Source organism: Dreissena polymorpha, chromosome 8, assembly GCF_020536995.1.
Source record: "Dreissena polymorpha isolate Duluth1 chromosome 8, UMN_Dpol_1.0, whole genome shotgun sequence".
Taxonomy (NCBI): Eukaryota; Metazoa; Mollusca; class Bivalvia; order Myida; family Dreissenidae; genus Dreissena; species Dreissena polymorpha.
This window is the reverse complement of record NC_068362.1, coordinates 68,609,901-68,625,133: the sequence shown is the minus strand read 5'-3', so window position 1 is coordinate 68,625,133 and position 15,233 is coordinate 68,609,901. Positions and strand designations below refer to the sequence as shown.

The 15,233-nt window shown below is 33.5% G+C and overlaps 1 protein-coding gene across 1 annotated transcript; it reads right to left on the bottom strand.

Moving 5' to 3' along the window:
* Positions 1-1,382: 1,382 nt before the first annotated feature.
* Positions 1,383-3,803, bottom strand: LOC127841371 (paralithocin 2-like). Its single transcript, XM_052370176.1, has 4 exons — positions 3,662-3,803; positions 3,026-3,223; positions 1,759-1,794; positions 1,383-1,510 (listed from the first exon to the last, which is right to left on the bottom strand). The coding sequence occupies exons 2-4, from the start codon at positions 3,213-3,215 to the stop codon at positions 1,500-1,502; spliced, it is 237 nt and encodes a 78-aa protein (XP_052226136.1). The 5' UTR covers positions 3,216-3,223; positions 3,662-3,803; the 3' UTR covers positions 1,383-1,499.
* Between the last annotated feature and the right edge of the window lie 11,430 nt (positions 3,804-15,233).

Here is a 15,233-nt window from a genome sequence, read left to right as displayed (position 1 = left end):
ACAAAACCGGTGTTGAAACATGAGTTGATTAGGTATAATTTAATACAAAGTAAGCATATGCAGGATAAATTATGTAAGATTTCAATTTCAACGAGCACCTTATTTTCATTATACGATATGTTCTATTACTCTGTTGTACATGCAGTTGGTAACACTAATATCTTTTCTGAAAAAATTTGTATTTTTTATCAAACGATTTAAAGTATGATATGATTTCGGGAATGCAACATTATGTCAACAAGTTTCTTTTAACGAATGAAAGTGTGTGTCATTTAAAAAATATAAAACACACAGTCGTTTTTGTATATTCTCCAAAAGAATTTAAATGACCGTTGAAAAGTCGTGACCCAAGCTTTAATAATTTAATCAGCGTTGCTTTTGTCGGATTGTCTTTTATCGTAAAATCCAGGCCGTCTAACAATAATTAATATCCTTAAATGATTTTTAATTTCGTTATTCGTATGATTGACGCATTTTGTAAACGTTAGTCTTTCTGTTTTTGTATTATTCGCTATCGTCACAAAACGTTTCCGAAGTTTCTATCTGATATGCAATTATCCGTGTTAGAACTCGTATCAAAACAAAAGTGATAACTTGTTATTTGTGAACTAAGTTTGTTTTACTTATTTTAATAAAATGAGAATGAACCCAAAAAAGGCAATTGATGGAACGCATGAAAGTTGCGATATTTAAAAGTGCATACTGCGCCATAAGTACACCAAAATTAACCAAGATCATATAGACAAAACTTTATTCAATAAAATTTATAACTGAACCCTTATGTTGAACGATACACACGTATAATACCTATAATTTCAAAATATATAACCCGCTTTCCTCCCTATTATTTGAAAATGTTCTGTGCTGTACACAATATAACACCACACGCATATCACACGACATTAAAACATTTACCGTAAGTTATTTCATTTACTCGTATATTTCTTTCAAAATAAATATATATTTCCATAAAACATAAACAACTCATTACTTCAAGACTTTTTTCAATCATGTCATCCTCTTTGCATGTTAACGTTGTCACACGCGAAATAGCATTCATGATATTAGCAAACTTAGTGGTAGGCTGTGTAAACATACCAATAGTATATAGCTAAAGTTCATACAATCGTTGTGATACTATCGATTTGCATCTGGTAAAAGGATAAATCACCATTCGGCATCATTGTTTCCTTTATTGTTTATGAAGTACAATTATTGAATGCACAATTGGTAACATAAACGTATGTCTTTATTCCCCATTCGTCACGAAAGCACTTTAAGAAATCAATACAATGTTAGAAAATGCTTTTTTCATGTGGTGTGTATTCTGATGTATGACAACTATAACGGACTTTGCTGATGAATTAAGTTTCTTTATTATAGGCTGCACAAGCAAACAATTTCAATACAATAACAAATCGTTCTATATTGCGATCCATTTCTTCTGTCTTTAGTTCATGTCATTCCCTTGTCTGCATTGTTGTCACGAATTATAAAATTCACTTTCCGCCTTAATAAAAACAAAACGAATATGTTCGACAATTGAACTAGTTGAAATAAATATTTTATTAAAAATATCTACGAATGCAGATATGGAGCTAGGCACAAAAAAGGACATTCACGAACTGTAAGTAATGTATACTTGTATTACAGATGGTGTAAATGCATCTTTATCATTTATATTTGGCATATGTACACGTCATGTATATATTATATAATCTGATTGGACAAATAGATTAATTATTATGTTGTACTTACCTGGGAAATATGGGTCTGGATCTTGATACCCATAACCTACAAACAAACACAACTTAGCTTTATATGGAATTTTAAACATTTTAACAGCTGTTAAACAAATGTTAGACTTTGTTTGGCAATTTAAGGATATTGTAAGAATAAAGTAAGTATAATAATATGAAAATGTTTAATAATTAAAATAATCGCCTGTATCCACAGGTTTAACCTGCTTTTAATTATTCGTATTATGATATTCTGTAAACTTATATCAAATTAAAATATAAAAAAAACGAAAACGTACAGGTCATTTTCCTATGATTTCCGTAAACAATATATTTTTTATAGTTTTCTCTAACATAAATTTTGCTTTCTTGTTAGTAATGTAATTATATTATGAAATAAAATCATCGCTTATCATGTTTCCATTGAATTTCTTGAACTAGCTTTACAATATTAAATCAGTTTACTACATATTACAACTCAAAACTCTTTTATAAACTCTCTCTCTCTCCTTTTACCTCCGACATACACGAACACGCACACACGTATACACACACACACACACACACACACACACACACACACATACACACACACACACACACACACACACACACACACACACACACACACACACACACACACACACACACACACACACACACACACACACACACACACACACACACACACACACACACACACACACACACACACACACACACACACACACACACACACACACACACACACACACACACACACACACACACACACACACACACACACACACACACACACACACACACACACACACACACACACACACACACACACACACACACACACACTCGCACGCATACATGACATACACATAAACTCACATTATATTTATGAAGAACATATAAAAGCTTACCGATTGATAATGATAATCAATACTAGAATTTATGGGATTTTCGTACGTGAAAACGATTGGTTTAAACGAAAAGTACACTACAGTGTTATCCATTTACTTACGAGGAATAAGTTACTTCCACATGCAAAAAACATTTCGATTTAATGTTGGAAGATATTTATCTCTAACCGATTGCAATTGTTAACTTTTACATAATATGACCGATGAGACTTGCAGTTTATTTTTTAAACATATTTATGGACAACGGCTTAAGGTCTGAATTGCTGTTTGACCCATGCAAACATCAACAATAAGTTCCTACTTAGTAGGTGCTATGTGCAATCATTACTTAATTTGTTTGGGAACAAATAAATATATCACTAATGTCGATACCTTTTTTGCAACGCGAGCAGCACTCGCCAGGCGGTGTGTATTGCCCATTAGGGCAGTAGATAGTTGGGCAATACACCTTGTAACATGGATCTTTTGGATATGGCTTTGGCGGAGGGTATCCCTTATATGTCTGACTTGACACCGTGCCGCAGAGCATCACGAGTAGCAAGAATGAGACGGCTGATAACATGGTTATACCTATAATGACTATATAGCATCAACTTGTAGGTATTTCAAAAATCTAATGTATATATAAACAACAACAAACATAACTTTGCTCAAAGTTAAAAGATCACTCCACGATTGTTTGATTACAACACATTTCGTTATTTCAGTATTAAGACAATCTTAAAATATCGGAATGCCAATCGGAAAGTAATTTATCATTAATCATATGATTTAACATGGTTTTAATGTACGTAGGTCCATATAGAAAAAGTATATTTAGTCATTTATTTTTAATCTACAACATAATAAGGGTGTCAAAACATCATCCTGGATGTTCCCAAATTACCTCCGTGTAACCAATATCAAAGAGTTGTTCCTCTATTATTATAATATACACTACATAATTTGTTTAAAGTTCTCAAATAATTAAAATAATTCAAAAGAAATATGTGTTAAGTAATAACTCACCTTTGGGCGCTGCTTGTAGAATCCGAGCACTCGATAATAAACCTAGACACAAGGCGTTTATATACCTGCAAGAAAAGAATTAAATAAATACATAGGGTGATGCTTGTAAAATTAATCTTGTTCGAGCTTGTGTAATTGTCATCCACCGTGTAAGCGTTAACGCTTATTTGGACACACGCGGTGCATCTCCTTAAGTTGATGCTTTCGTTAAATCAAGTATGTTCAGATAATCTCCACTTTAGGCACATAAATAGCTGATAACATAGATATATGCATGCATTACATACCTTGCGATGTGTGTGCACTCTTGGTATATAAATACTCGTTTGAATGTCAAAGTAAAATAACAATGTACATGTCAGCTTAAATTTGTCGTACTATCAAAACTTAATATACAGTACGCAGTACTCGCAGTACTCGTCCTCGCTATGCAGTCTTTTCTTGTAGGTAAGCAATCTGACATTCAAATTAAGATTAGTGTTGAAAAGTTACATTTTCAAAACAATATGTGTAAGGTTGTTTAGCTGAGAATATAATAAGTAAACTTGATATATACATGTATACATTTCAATCCCGTTTATCGAAAATCTAGGAGCTATTCAAAATTACGCGTTTCTTTATATGTTGCATCATTCGGATTGGCTTTGTTAATCTCTAGTATTAAATATGACTGATGATAGAAGGGACCAACTGCATGTGGATATAATTCGTTTCAAAAATATGCTTGCTTCATTTTGAATCGTCACAATATTGCTTTTTTCATTTAAGAAATAATATTTTTCTATGATGGTTTGTTGTCGAATAACCCACAGTAAGGAGTATAGATGCGTAGGAATTAAATCACGAGTGCTAAGCACGAGTGATTTGATATCACGAGTGCTAAGCACGAGTGATTTGATAACACGCATCTATACTCCTTACTGTGGGTTATTCGACAGCAAACCATCATAGAAAATTATTATTTCGATTTTAACACGATACTGATTGATTTGGTTCAAGCTTTTGGACGTGAACTATATTTTTCAATACCCCGCCCTTCTTAGTACAAAGTTCACTATTTAGAGACGTCATTGAATTGTACAAACATATGACGTCGTTTTTATTCATAAATATTTTGCAAATGACGTCACTCCCATTGAAACAATTTCGTAGAAACTAAATGACGTCACGTTTATTGATGCCACTGAAAAGCTGATATGCTATACATGTTTTCTTTATTACGTTTCTTAACAAATTTCATTCTTTGTAGGCATGGTTATGCCACTAATCACCAATTATACAATTGGTTTTTTCATAACATTTATAATAATACATGCTACATTTATAACATTTCTTTACGAGTGGGTTTTAGCACGTGCATTTAACTGCAATAGTTTCTCCGCCCATAATTATTGCAGAATAACCCACACTTGATTTCCTTCTTTGTCTATGGAAAACAAGTCGCGTGTAGTGTTAGAATTTTAAACATATTACAAGGCCCTTACACCTTAAAAAGCGCGTCGCATGATATATTTCACATTCTATTCAGTGCTGAGCGAACGGTGATTTCATTAATTTACGTACACCTTCTATATTTATCTAAGGTGGTTAACAACTAACGTGTTAAATTTCATTCTTTATAATCCCAAGTAACCTTCAATAATCACATACAACTGATTATTTCTCGTTTCTGTTAAACATCAACAGCGTATAAGTCTTGTTTCATGCGCATGTACAGACGGCGTACGCTTATTCAATTGGTAAAATAATATGTTTTAGGTCGACACAGATAACTTGTTGGAATTCCATTTTGGTATTTGGCTTGTCTATTGGATACCCTTATGAATCATATAACTGACGTGGTTTGGCTCACCTCGAACAATGCCTTTTCCCATCGATAGTCCATTGAAGTCGGCAATTCACTGTCAACGAAAATGTATACCTACTTATGATATATAGAGTGGTTCAAGTAGAATAATGTTCTCCAAAGTAAAGCGTCTGCTGAATCTGCATGAAATAATCTTAATAATTTTATGTTATCCTGTATGCTAAATACACTTCAGGACTATTCGAGTCAAATAGAGACTCTTATGTGGACATAGTATTATACAAATTTGACTCATAATTTGACGTGTGATTGCATTTCATGCTGCCATTATTATCGGTCTGATACAGGTCTTATTTACATTGCATATGCGATGTAATAAGTATATGTAGCTGCAGTATTCTTTATCCCAATAGCTCACTCCAAACTTTCAGTTCCCCATGCAACGACTGAATACTGACTGTAACAAGTACGAATTGAAGTGATGTTGTTGGAAAGGGTCAAGTTACACCTATGTTTATACTAAAGTCCAAGATATCTCTAGATAGCATTCACCGACATGTACAATAAAAATGCTCCTTATCTTGGAAGGTTTGATTTAGAGTCCCTTGTATTAAACGGTGTATGTTCAGGTCTTATAAATAGCTTCAACTTCAAGGCCAAGTTAGGGTTTCATTTTTGCGATATGCACAGCGATTCAGAGTAACTCAGCAGAGTATATGTCTTATATCAGCTAACATATTCGATATTAAAATGAAGAAAAACAACATGTATTATAGCTCTCATGTATCAAACTAAAGACCTTATTGAATGTTGCATTGTAAGTATGTTAACATCCAACATATGTTACTTCTCTGTATTGTATATTGTTCCGGATTGACAATCTGGACAGATAAAGCGACGACGTGTTGAAATGTTTCGTATTTATTTACATATGTTGGTACATGTGAGACGGTAAGAAACTGCGAAAAATAAAACGAAACAAATATTTAAGTAACTGTCAATGCACGATGTCTACGAGCGTATATTTCTTAAACTAGCAAAGTAATGAAAATAACTGGAAGTGACATTAAGATTGAGCAGCACAAAATATTAGGATATATATATTTTTTCAATGTGCATATACACACATAGTTGTAATATTCTTCGCGATTAATAGTTCAATAACTTGTTCTGTAAAAAAATAACGCTTGCTTATTGATATATTACGCATCCAAATAATCTCCAATAGATTTAACAGATATTTACATATATGATATATTTGTCAAGGTAATTCTATGTTCAAGTGGTTCCGTAAACATACCAATAGCTTTGCTTTATATCAAACAAAAAAACCAGTGTTGCACGATGATTGCGCTAAAAAGATAAACCGGACTTAAGTAATTATCTGAACATTCACGAAACATAATTGTCGTATCACGATACAGCTCTTTCTTTACCTCAATCAATAACATTAAGCATTGAAATTTTGTCAAATTTTCAAAAATGATAACATGGGGAAAATGTCTAGATATGTGTTTAGAATGTATTAACTACATTTAACATAATTCTACTATGAAGATATAACACGCTCCAATCAGAGGTATTCAGCTAGATGGCTATAATTTCAATGACTCCAAGTGTCAAATATTTTACCTTTTAGAAGGCATAATTATAGTAAGAGAACACTATGACATAGCTCAATGAATAAGACATGCGTCCATATGGTATTGTTGCACGCACAATATAGGTATGTTTCATAACTCAGCTTAAGCGAAACACAAGCTGCTGATGGCAAAATTTGAGTTTTGACATAAAAGTTTGACATTGACCTTTGAGATGACAACATGCAACATATGTGTTTTATCATGTTCGGCATGTGGGGTTAATTGTTTTATACATAAAATGACTAAATAAAATGTGGCACCATGTATAATCTGTTTTATATTTAAATATACATTCGATATAACAGTAACCTCTGAGGTCGGAGGAAATGTTTTATACATACCATTCTAAGTCTGCATAGATGTCATAATTTGATAAATATCTTACACTAACACGATTAATGACAAAATTAAGGTTAAGCAAATATATTGTATGGTCAACCTTGATCTATAAGGCGTGATCTTGAAATATACCTTACGTATAACATTATAATAAGAAAATTCGCATATTGTAATATTTATAACAGAAAGTACATTGCCAGCAACTGACATACTAATAGAATTATAATCTATCACCAATACAGTATCATTGAAAAAAGGGTTAGCGTTAAATTCAGTACATATTAAATCGGAGCATGTGCATTCCGTTCGTCCGTTCATCGAAATAAAACGCTTGAACACATTCATAAGAACTACAAATTAAAACCCATAATAATACGATCCTGCGAACTATTAAAACTTGTTAAGGCTCAACTTGTGTCTTGTGTAGAAGTTGCGATTGTTTTTAGTACATACAATTTAATATAGTTTCTTCGATGTTAAGACAGAGGATTGTGTTCTTCTGAAATATCAATGTTTGTTAAGTTAAATATTGTTTTCAATACAATTAGGCATACTTATATAACATTTAAATAATGGCTTTGTGTTATAAAATAAGGTAATTTGAACAGTAATAACGTGGTTAATTACATATTACATGATACAAATATTTCATAACGCTTTAATATTTGACAATCTTGGACACATATACTGAAAACCTAAATAATTCGAACATACTTTATCAGTTTTGGCTCAAATTGTTGTCGTCGCCAAAATAGGACACAGTTTATGTATGTATTACGGATAACCCGTACATAGTTTCGTTTGATTTATATTTATTTAAATACGGTATGTTATGTTGGTATATGAATCACCAGAACACAATCGCAATGTACATTATTAAAAACAGTAAAGAACAATCAACTTAAAATAAATATTGCGATACTTTTTGTATGAACAATAACGTAATGTTGAGTGCCCATTATATATCGTGTAAAACCAGTGTATCTAATTTTCGGACTACGTGAGCACGCGCCTCGCACTGTTATTTTAAGTAAATCAATAAATGCTATTTAGCATACTTGCCCATACTGATCGGTTAACAGAGGTAAATGTTTTTCACTTGGAAAATAAGACGCTTCAGCTAACTGGTATTTGGAATTTGGGGAGCCCAATATACAGTGCGACTTTGCACAGTAAATACATTTTCTTCCAAAGGAAAACATCTTTATCATTTTAGTATTTTCTTTAAATTGTATGCAACTTTTGAATATAAATATGTATTCACAAAATAACTTTGGTTGAAAAAACTCTGTTTAAAGTGTTACTTTGTGTGGATTGTGTCGTTATATGGAGTTATCGTGAACACAACACCGAAAAATATAGTTTATAATTATGTTCACAAGGCAATACTAAAAAACGATATGATGAACGGATAATTAAAGAAAATGAGGTACCTATACAATTTAAATTAAATGAAAGCCTTTAGTTCATCATAATATATTTGATCCAATAAAATGTCACTAATTCAACACATTCATTCAATATTAAATCAAGCCCGTGCGTTTAGCCCAAACTCTTCAAAAACAGTTTAGAATTATGGAAATAGAAAAAAAGGATATAATTAGTGTATATACTACCCGTAAGTTAATTGATTATATACCCTACATTTTGGTTCGGACCCGATCAGGATCCATCATGATCGGTTGTGTCTTAACGCTTTCAATATTCCTCAAGTATACTTATTGTATACGTACATGACTAGCGTACTTTGTCATTTAAATGCAGCGTTGTGGTCCGATACTAGCTAAAACCGGAAAAATATGCACTGCCTGCAATAACGCCCGAAATAGTCCATGCTATTTAATGTAACGAGCATAGAGACAATCTGTGTACACGTGTTCAGATATAAGCTGGACATTATGATACTCCCACATATGTTTCTAATTACTTGTAAATGCTTGACGGTGCATTACAGATGCTCATGTTCGACGCAGATTTACACAACTAATTAGAGCATATATTATTCAAAAATAGACCAATATAAAGAAGTGAAACTCCAGCTGCTGGAGCAGTATTGAATTTTCATTAAAAACAATTAGTTGGTCCTTTATTTAAGGCAAGTGACCGATTGCCAAAACAGTACAAAACAGCACAATACAGCACAATACAAACCAACATAAACACAAAATATGAATAAAGCTGGGGTCACCGCCTTGGAACGGTCAATGCAAAGCATTGGGGGTTTAAACCTGGTTATAGAGCGCTCAACCTCACACTTGGCCCAGCAATATTCATAATACATTTAAGTGTAAATAAAATTTAACGTCATAGCATTGTAACTCAAATTAAACAATAATAAAAGGGAATTAAAACGCATTCAATTTAATTACTATTTAATTACTCAATTGCATTGAAGATACAAGAGTAACAGAATTACAACTTTTTGACGAACGATCAAATAAAACTATTAACAATTGTCAACTACATTCCTTCTTTATAGAAAAGATTTGAGAATATAGAATCATAGAGTTAATATCTCAGATAATCATCGCGCAAATACAGGAAGAAGCAGCAATAATGGGTGTAAAAATTCCATATAACATAGCTTGGTTGTTTATGTGACTGCTAAACAAATTAAAAATAATTAAATCAAACAAGAAACGCCTCCCGGCAAGTATATAAACGTCTGCATACAAGCGTTAATATCGAGCTCTCACATTTTCAAAGCAACGGCCAAGGTTAGTTTTTTATTAACACTATTCTTATGATTTGCTAACATAGTATTATTATTTGTTGTTTAAGTTTGCTTATGATTTATTTTTGAACTTACAGATACAACGCCATTTTAATAAATTGTATTATATATACACATTGTTAAAATGTGCAAAGTAAAAGCATTATTATGATACAGTTTTGCAAGCAACGACTTTGAATTGCTTTTAAAAGTAACCGCTACACTGTCACTATTTTCGTCAGAATTACTGATGACTTTGACAACTTCATTGAATTGACTATTTACCAGTTATAAATCAAACTACCTTATCAACTAATCAGAGTTTATTACCGCCAGACAATCGGATAAACACATATTGTTGGAGAAAAAGAATGAGTATTTCATACAAGAAAATTAAATGAACGGATCAATCTTTTATTTTGCTGATTATTAAATTATGTTTGCGAAATAATGTCTGATGCTTAAAACAGATCATACGTGGCTGAACTGTATGGGTATAACGAGTGAATGATCGTTATGTTAAGGTATCTTTAGTTAATTGCATGCAATACCGTCGAACACAGCCACTGCACATATTAATACCTGTAAAATAGAGCGGTAATGCCATGTTGTGCTCAATCTGTAAATTACCACTAGCCTGTTGTTTGGTTAGCGAAATCATTTTGTTAAAATATAATGGAGACCATACTTTCAGTACGAAGACGTGCATATTGTCTTTGATATAAAGAAGTGAAACTCCAGCTGCTGAAGCAGTTTTGCATTCTCATTATAAACAATTAGTTGGTCTTTTATTTAATGCAAGTGACCAATTGCTAAAACAGCACGATAAATGATTTTGATAAATGAAACAAATATGATCGCGCCTACAATAAGAACGGACCTCGACCATAATCACATATTTGACAGGACGGTCTCTAAAGTATTGTCACGGCGATTGTATAGAATGCATATTAAACTCTTCCTGGCACAAAAAGGTTATTCATACAGTCATATGTTTAACCAGCAGGTAATTACACACTACAGTCAAAACTGAGAACAGCGGTCAGTCAAGGGAAATGACAAAAATGGCCGTTGTCTACAGGTGACCGTTATGTCAGATAATCAAACAATAACTTTGGAATTATATGCAGATTACTGATTTCTTATTTCTGTAAACCCGATAATTATTTCAGAAATACTTTGGTCCGGACCATCATTGATCGAATTAATAACCATTAAGTGTGTATCCAATATTTTATATGTTTGTTGCAAAACCCAAAACGTTAACATATATGTGATTATGTTATTGTTAATTTAACAGTATTGCAGAAATTAGTGTCACAAAGATTCGCTATGATTTAAACGTGTATTTAAGTTAACGCGATAAAGTGACCTTTTGTTTCATTGAAGAAATCATGCCGTTAGGCGCTAATTTTTATTTTCAATCAACAGTTCATTAAAGAGAGTGTAGTAAATCACTATCTTTGTTGAACAACGAATTCGTATTCCATTTCATACTGTACTTGCATCACTGATTAATCACTTAAATCACTGATTTAATAACACCAAAATATATTAAATTACTTGGATTAAACCGACATTCGCAAATAGTCTCGTCTTGAGGGGCCCCGCACGCACCACATCATGCTGTCCACATCAGCGTCCTCAATGTTCACGAGCTTCCAACGCACCAGTAAAATGAATTTTCCTCGCATTATGTACACAACAATCCAGGATGAATATGTATATGTAACGTCGTTAAAAAGGGTTTGATTTAGTGAAAAAGTCACAGCTTTGAACTGCGCCTGCCACAAATTAAATGTAAGGCCACGTCATGGTGTTTCCAAAATCAGATACGGTCCGAAATATGTTCAAGAACATATAATTGAAACATGCCTGAAATTGATTGTTATACTTACAAATGTAACAGCACACAATGCGACAACGGTTAAATATAAAAAAATATAAATGCAGTAGTATTATTAAATCATACAATTATATTGAGAATACGAATGTATTTAAGATTTTTTTTCTCTGTGACCAGTTCCCCACCAGCTAAATACTTCCGAATGCAGTAACGCATGGGTCTAACTATGCAAATAATAAATATAAGCGGAACATTTGTTTCGATCAGTGGTGCTATCGCAAAAAATATATTATAAGATAAACAATATGTCACTTGTGAACGGAACTTAATGGATCGAGGAAAGACTGCTCGATTTTGTCTTAATCCGTTAAGAGACCACGGCCAATATCTAACTAGTATTTTACCTATCACCACAGGTAATACGATGTTCTCAGCTGTAACACTTGTGCTGGTCGTGTCATGCTGCGGTGCGGCGTTAAGTAGCTGGATCCCATACGGGGATGGCAATCCCTATAATTGGAACCAATATGGGAACTACTTGCCGCCACAATATCCTGCTTATTCTTAGCCGGGTAATGAAATCAATAATATATGTGTGCGTATCCTAACGGATAACATTCCGATGTAATATAGATAGAAACTGGTTTGTGGTGATGTTGACATTGGCAAAAATTAGCATAACATGCTTACGTATAGCCATATCAGGGCAATATTTATTTATATAAAGACACGCAAAACATGAAGACCTAAGTTGGTAGTCCATATGTGTGTTTATGAAAAAAACTGGAATGGACGTCTTAATTATCAGTTAAAAGATACTTTAATTGAATTCGGTATGACATCACGATTTCAAATTGCTTTGCTTGAAATAACTTAGTTATTGTTTTAACTTAAAGCCTCCTCACACATAGACGAATCCATATGACGAAGCCTGGCGAAAATGGTAAATTTATTAATTTTAGCGAATTCTTGACGAATTTTTTTGAAAATGTGTTGCATTGTGAAATATTATAACGAAAGGTGAACGTAGAGGAACTATTTGGTGCGAATGATTTACGAACTTTGACGAACAGTTACCGCAATTCGCTAGAATGCGTTAGGTCGCGCAAATAATATTCGTTCTTTCGGTTAGCGATTAGGAGCTATTAACAGCGTAAAGATACGAATGTAAGCGCAACCTTGCGCATACTTGCACATACCGCCGAATATTTCCGAAACGGTGTTTCTGCATCCGGGCGTTTGATATAGACTAACTTTTTTCCGACGCCACTATGCATGTTGATTATGCATGAAGTCGTTTTCATTAAAGATTTTGCGTAAATTTCGTGTCTTACTTTTACTATCACTTCCCTTTGTAATGCCAATAAAAAAAAACTCTTTATTAATTTATTCCACTAATATGTTACACTTTATTTCAATCTCTAATGTGGCACAATCCTGTCTTTCCATGGCACACATCCCGCTGAAGAGTTGACCCAGTGCTTCAGAGTGTTTCTCACAATCTTGCCTTTTTGGGTTGCTGTGTTGTGGCCCCTTATATTGACATTCCCGGCATTCTCCAAGTTGCGACCTCTTCTCCATTCCCCAGGAAACAGATCGCCTCTTCTATCATCATGGTCAAACAGTGCATTCTGCATGGTGGGGTACCTGATCCTCATCAAGTTGTGGAGAATGCAGCATGTCTTTACAAGCAGCCCTTTGTGAGAAGTATCTAATATTACAGATGACCAGTATTGTTATGTGTTAAAGTTAACGTGAACATTTCTTTTATAAATGAAATTGTGTTTTGAAAATGGGTATTGCAGTAAAGTTCCGCTATTAAGACCACTTCGAAGATTAAAAAAATTATGCGTTTTTTTACAATATTCAAGCCCCAAATGGTTAATTTATTAAGGAAAATGGTCCGATATTAAGACTACTTCGCTATTGGGACCACAATTTTGCCTGGTCTTAATAGCGGAACTTTACTGCACCTGGAATCGGTTGGCCAAAATCCCAAATGTATTTTCTGATACTCTCCTAGCCCCGGATAACCGGTAGTTCAGGATTCTTTCGTCTCATGTCAGGACTTTATGTCTATAGGGTTTCTGCATGTTCTCGCTTAGGCTGAAAGCGTCATCTCCAACCAAGAAAAAAGGGCATGTCGACGGTGTCATTTGGAAAGGGCTGTTGGTCTGAAAATCCAATGGAACCATCCTGCATCAGCTTAAGGAATTCTGATTCATTATAAATCTTGGCATCACCACTTGGACCGTATCCTGAAAATCCAAAAGAATAAGAAATTGTCAGTATACAACTGTACATTGAAAACAGCACTAAATGTATATAATTTATGTTATTACAAAATAATGCAGTTACATTTATGTAGACTAATACTCACCACCCAGATCACACCATACGAACTTGTAGTCCGAGTCGACAATGGCCAGTAAGATGCTGCTGAAGAATCCCTTATAATTATAATATAAGGAACCAGAGCTGGCAGGCTTTCTGATAGCTTTTGCTTGCCATTGATAGCAGCAACGCAATTTGGAAAGTTCCAATTCTTGAGGAAACCATCAGCCAGTTGTCTCCATTCTTCAGGTGTGGAGGCGGCTGTCATAACTTCATCAACATATTCTTCACATAAATCATGACACAAGTCTCTGACCACTACAGAGAGGTCTCAGCGATCCGCCAGGAATACTGCATAATTTACAGTTTTCATTCAAATTTTTTTTCAAACTTTTACAGTGTTTTCATATCAATGAGTACTCAACCCCTATCGTAAATGAGCAACGTAAGAATAAGTTCAGAATCATCTCCCCTTGAAGTTGAGAAAAATATGAAATTACGCTTACAAGATGAAGCAGATTTTTTAAAACCTACACAGTTCTGTTCCATTAATGAAAACTGCACACGGATGCCAGTAAAAAAAGGAAACCATTGTAAATAAAATGAACTATGAAATATTTGGGGGTTACAGCACAAAACCATAGATAATGGTTATTTGGGGGTTATAACACAACATCATAAATAATGGTTATTTGGGGTTTATAACACAAAATTATAGAAAATGGTTATACCAGTATCTTTTTCTATTTTGTTTAAAATAATCGGCCAATATATTAATATTTACAGTAGAAAAAATCGTTCCATGTAACTTCATTAAGTGCCTTTTACACTGAAATTCCCGACGCCCTTTGATGCTTTGCATCAATACTTATCTTGTATGTATATATGTA

What these genes read in the sequence shown, in the direction of transcription:
- LOC127841371 (XM_052370176.1), bottom strand. Translation starts at nt 3,215, where the DNA reads ATGTTATCAGCCGTCTCATTCTTGCTACTCGTGATGCTCTGCGGCACG. An exon ending in CTGCTCGCGTTGCAAAAAAG is followed by an intron (nt 1,795 to 3,025) that starts GTATCGACATTA and finishes GTTTGTTTGTAG; the next exon opens with GTTATGGGTATCAAGATCCA.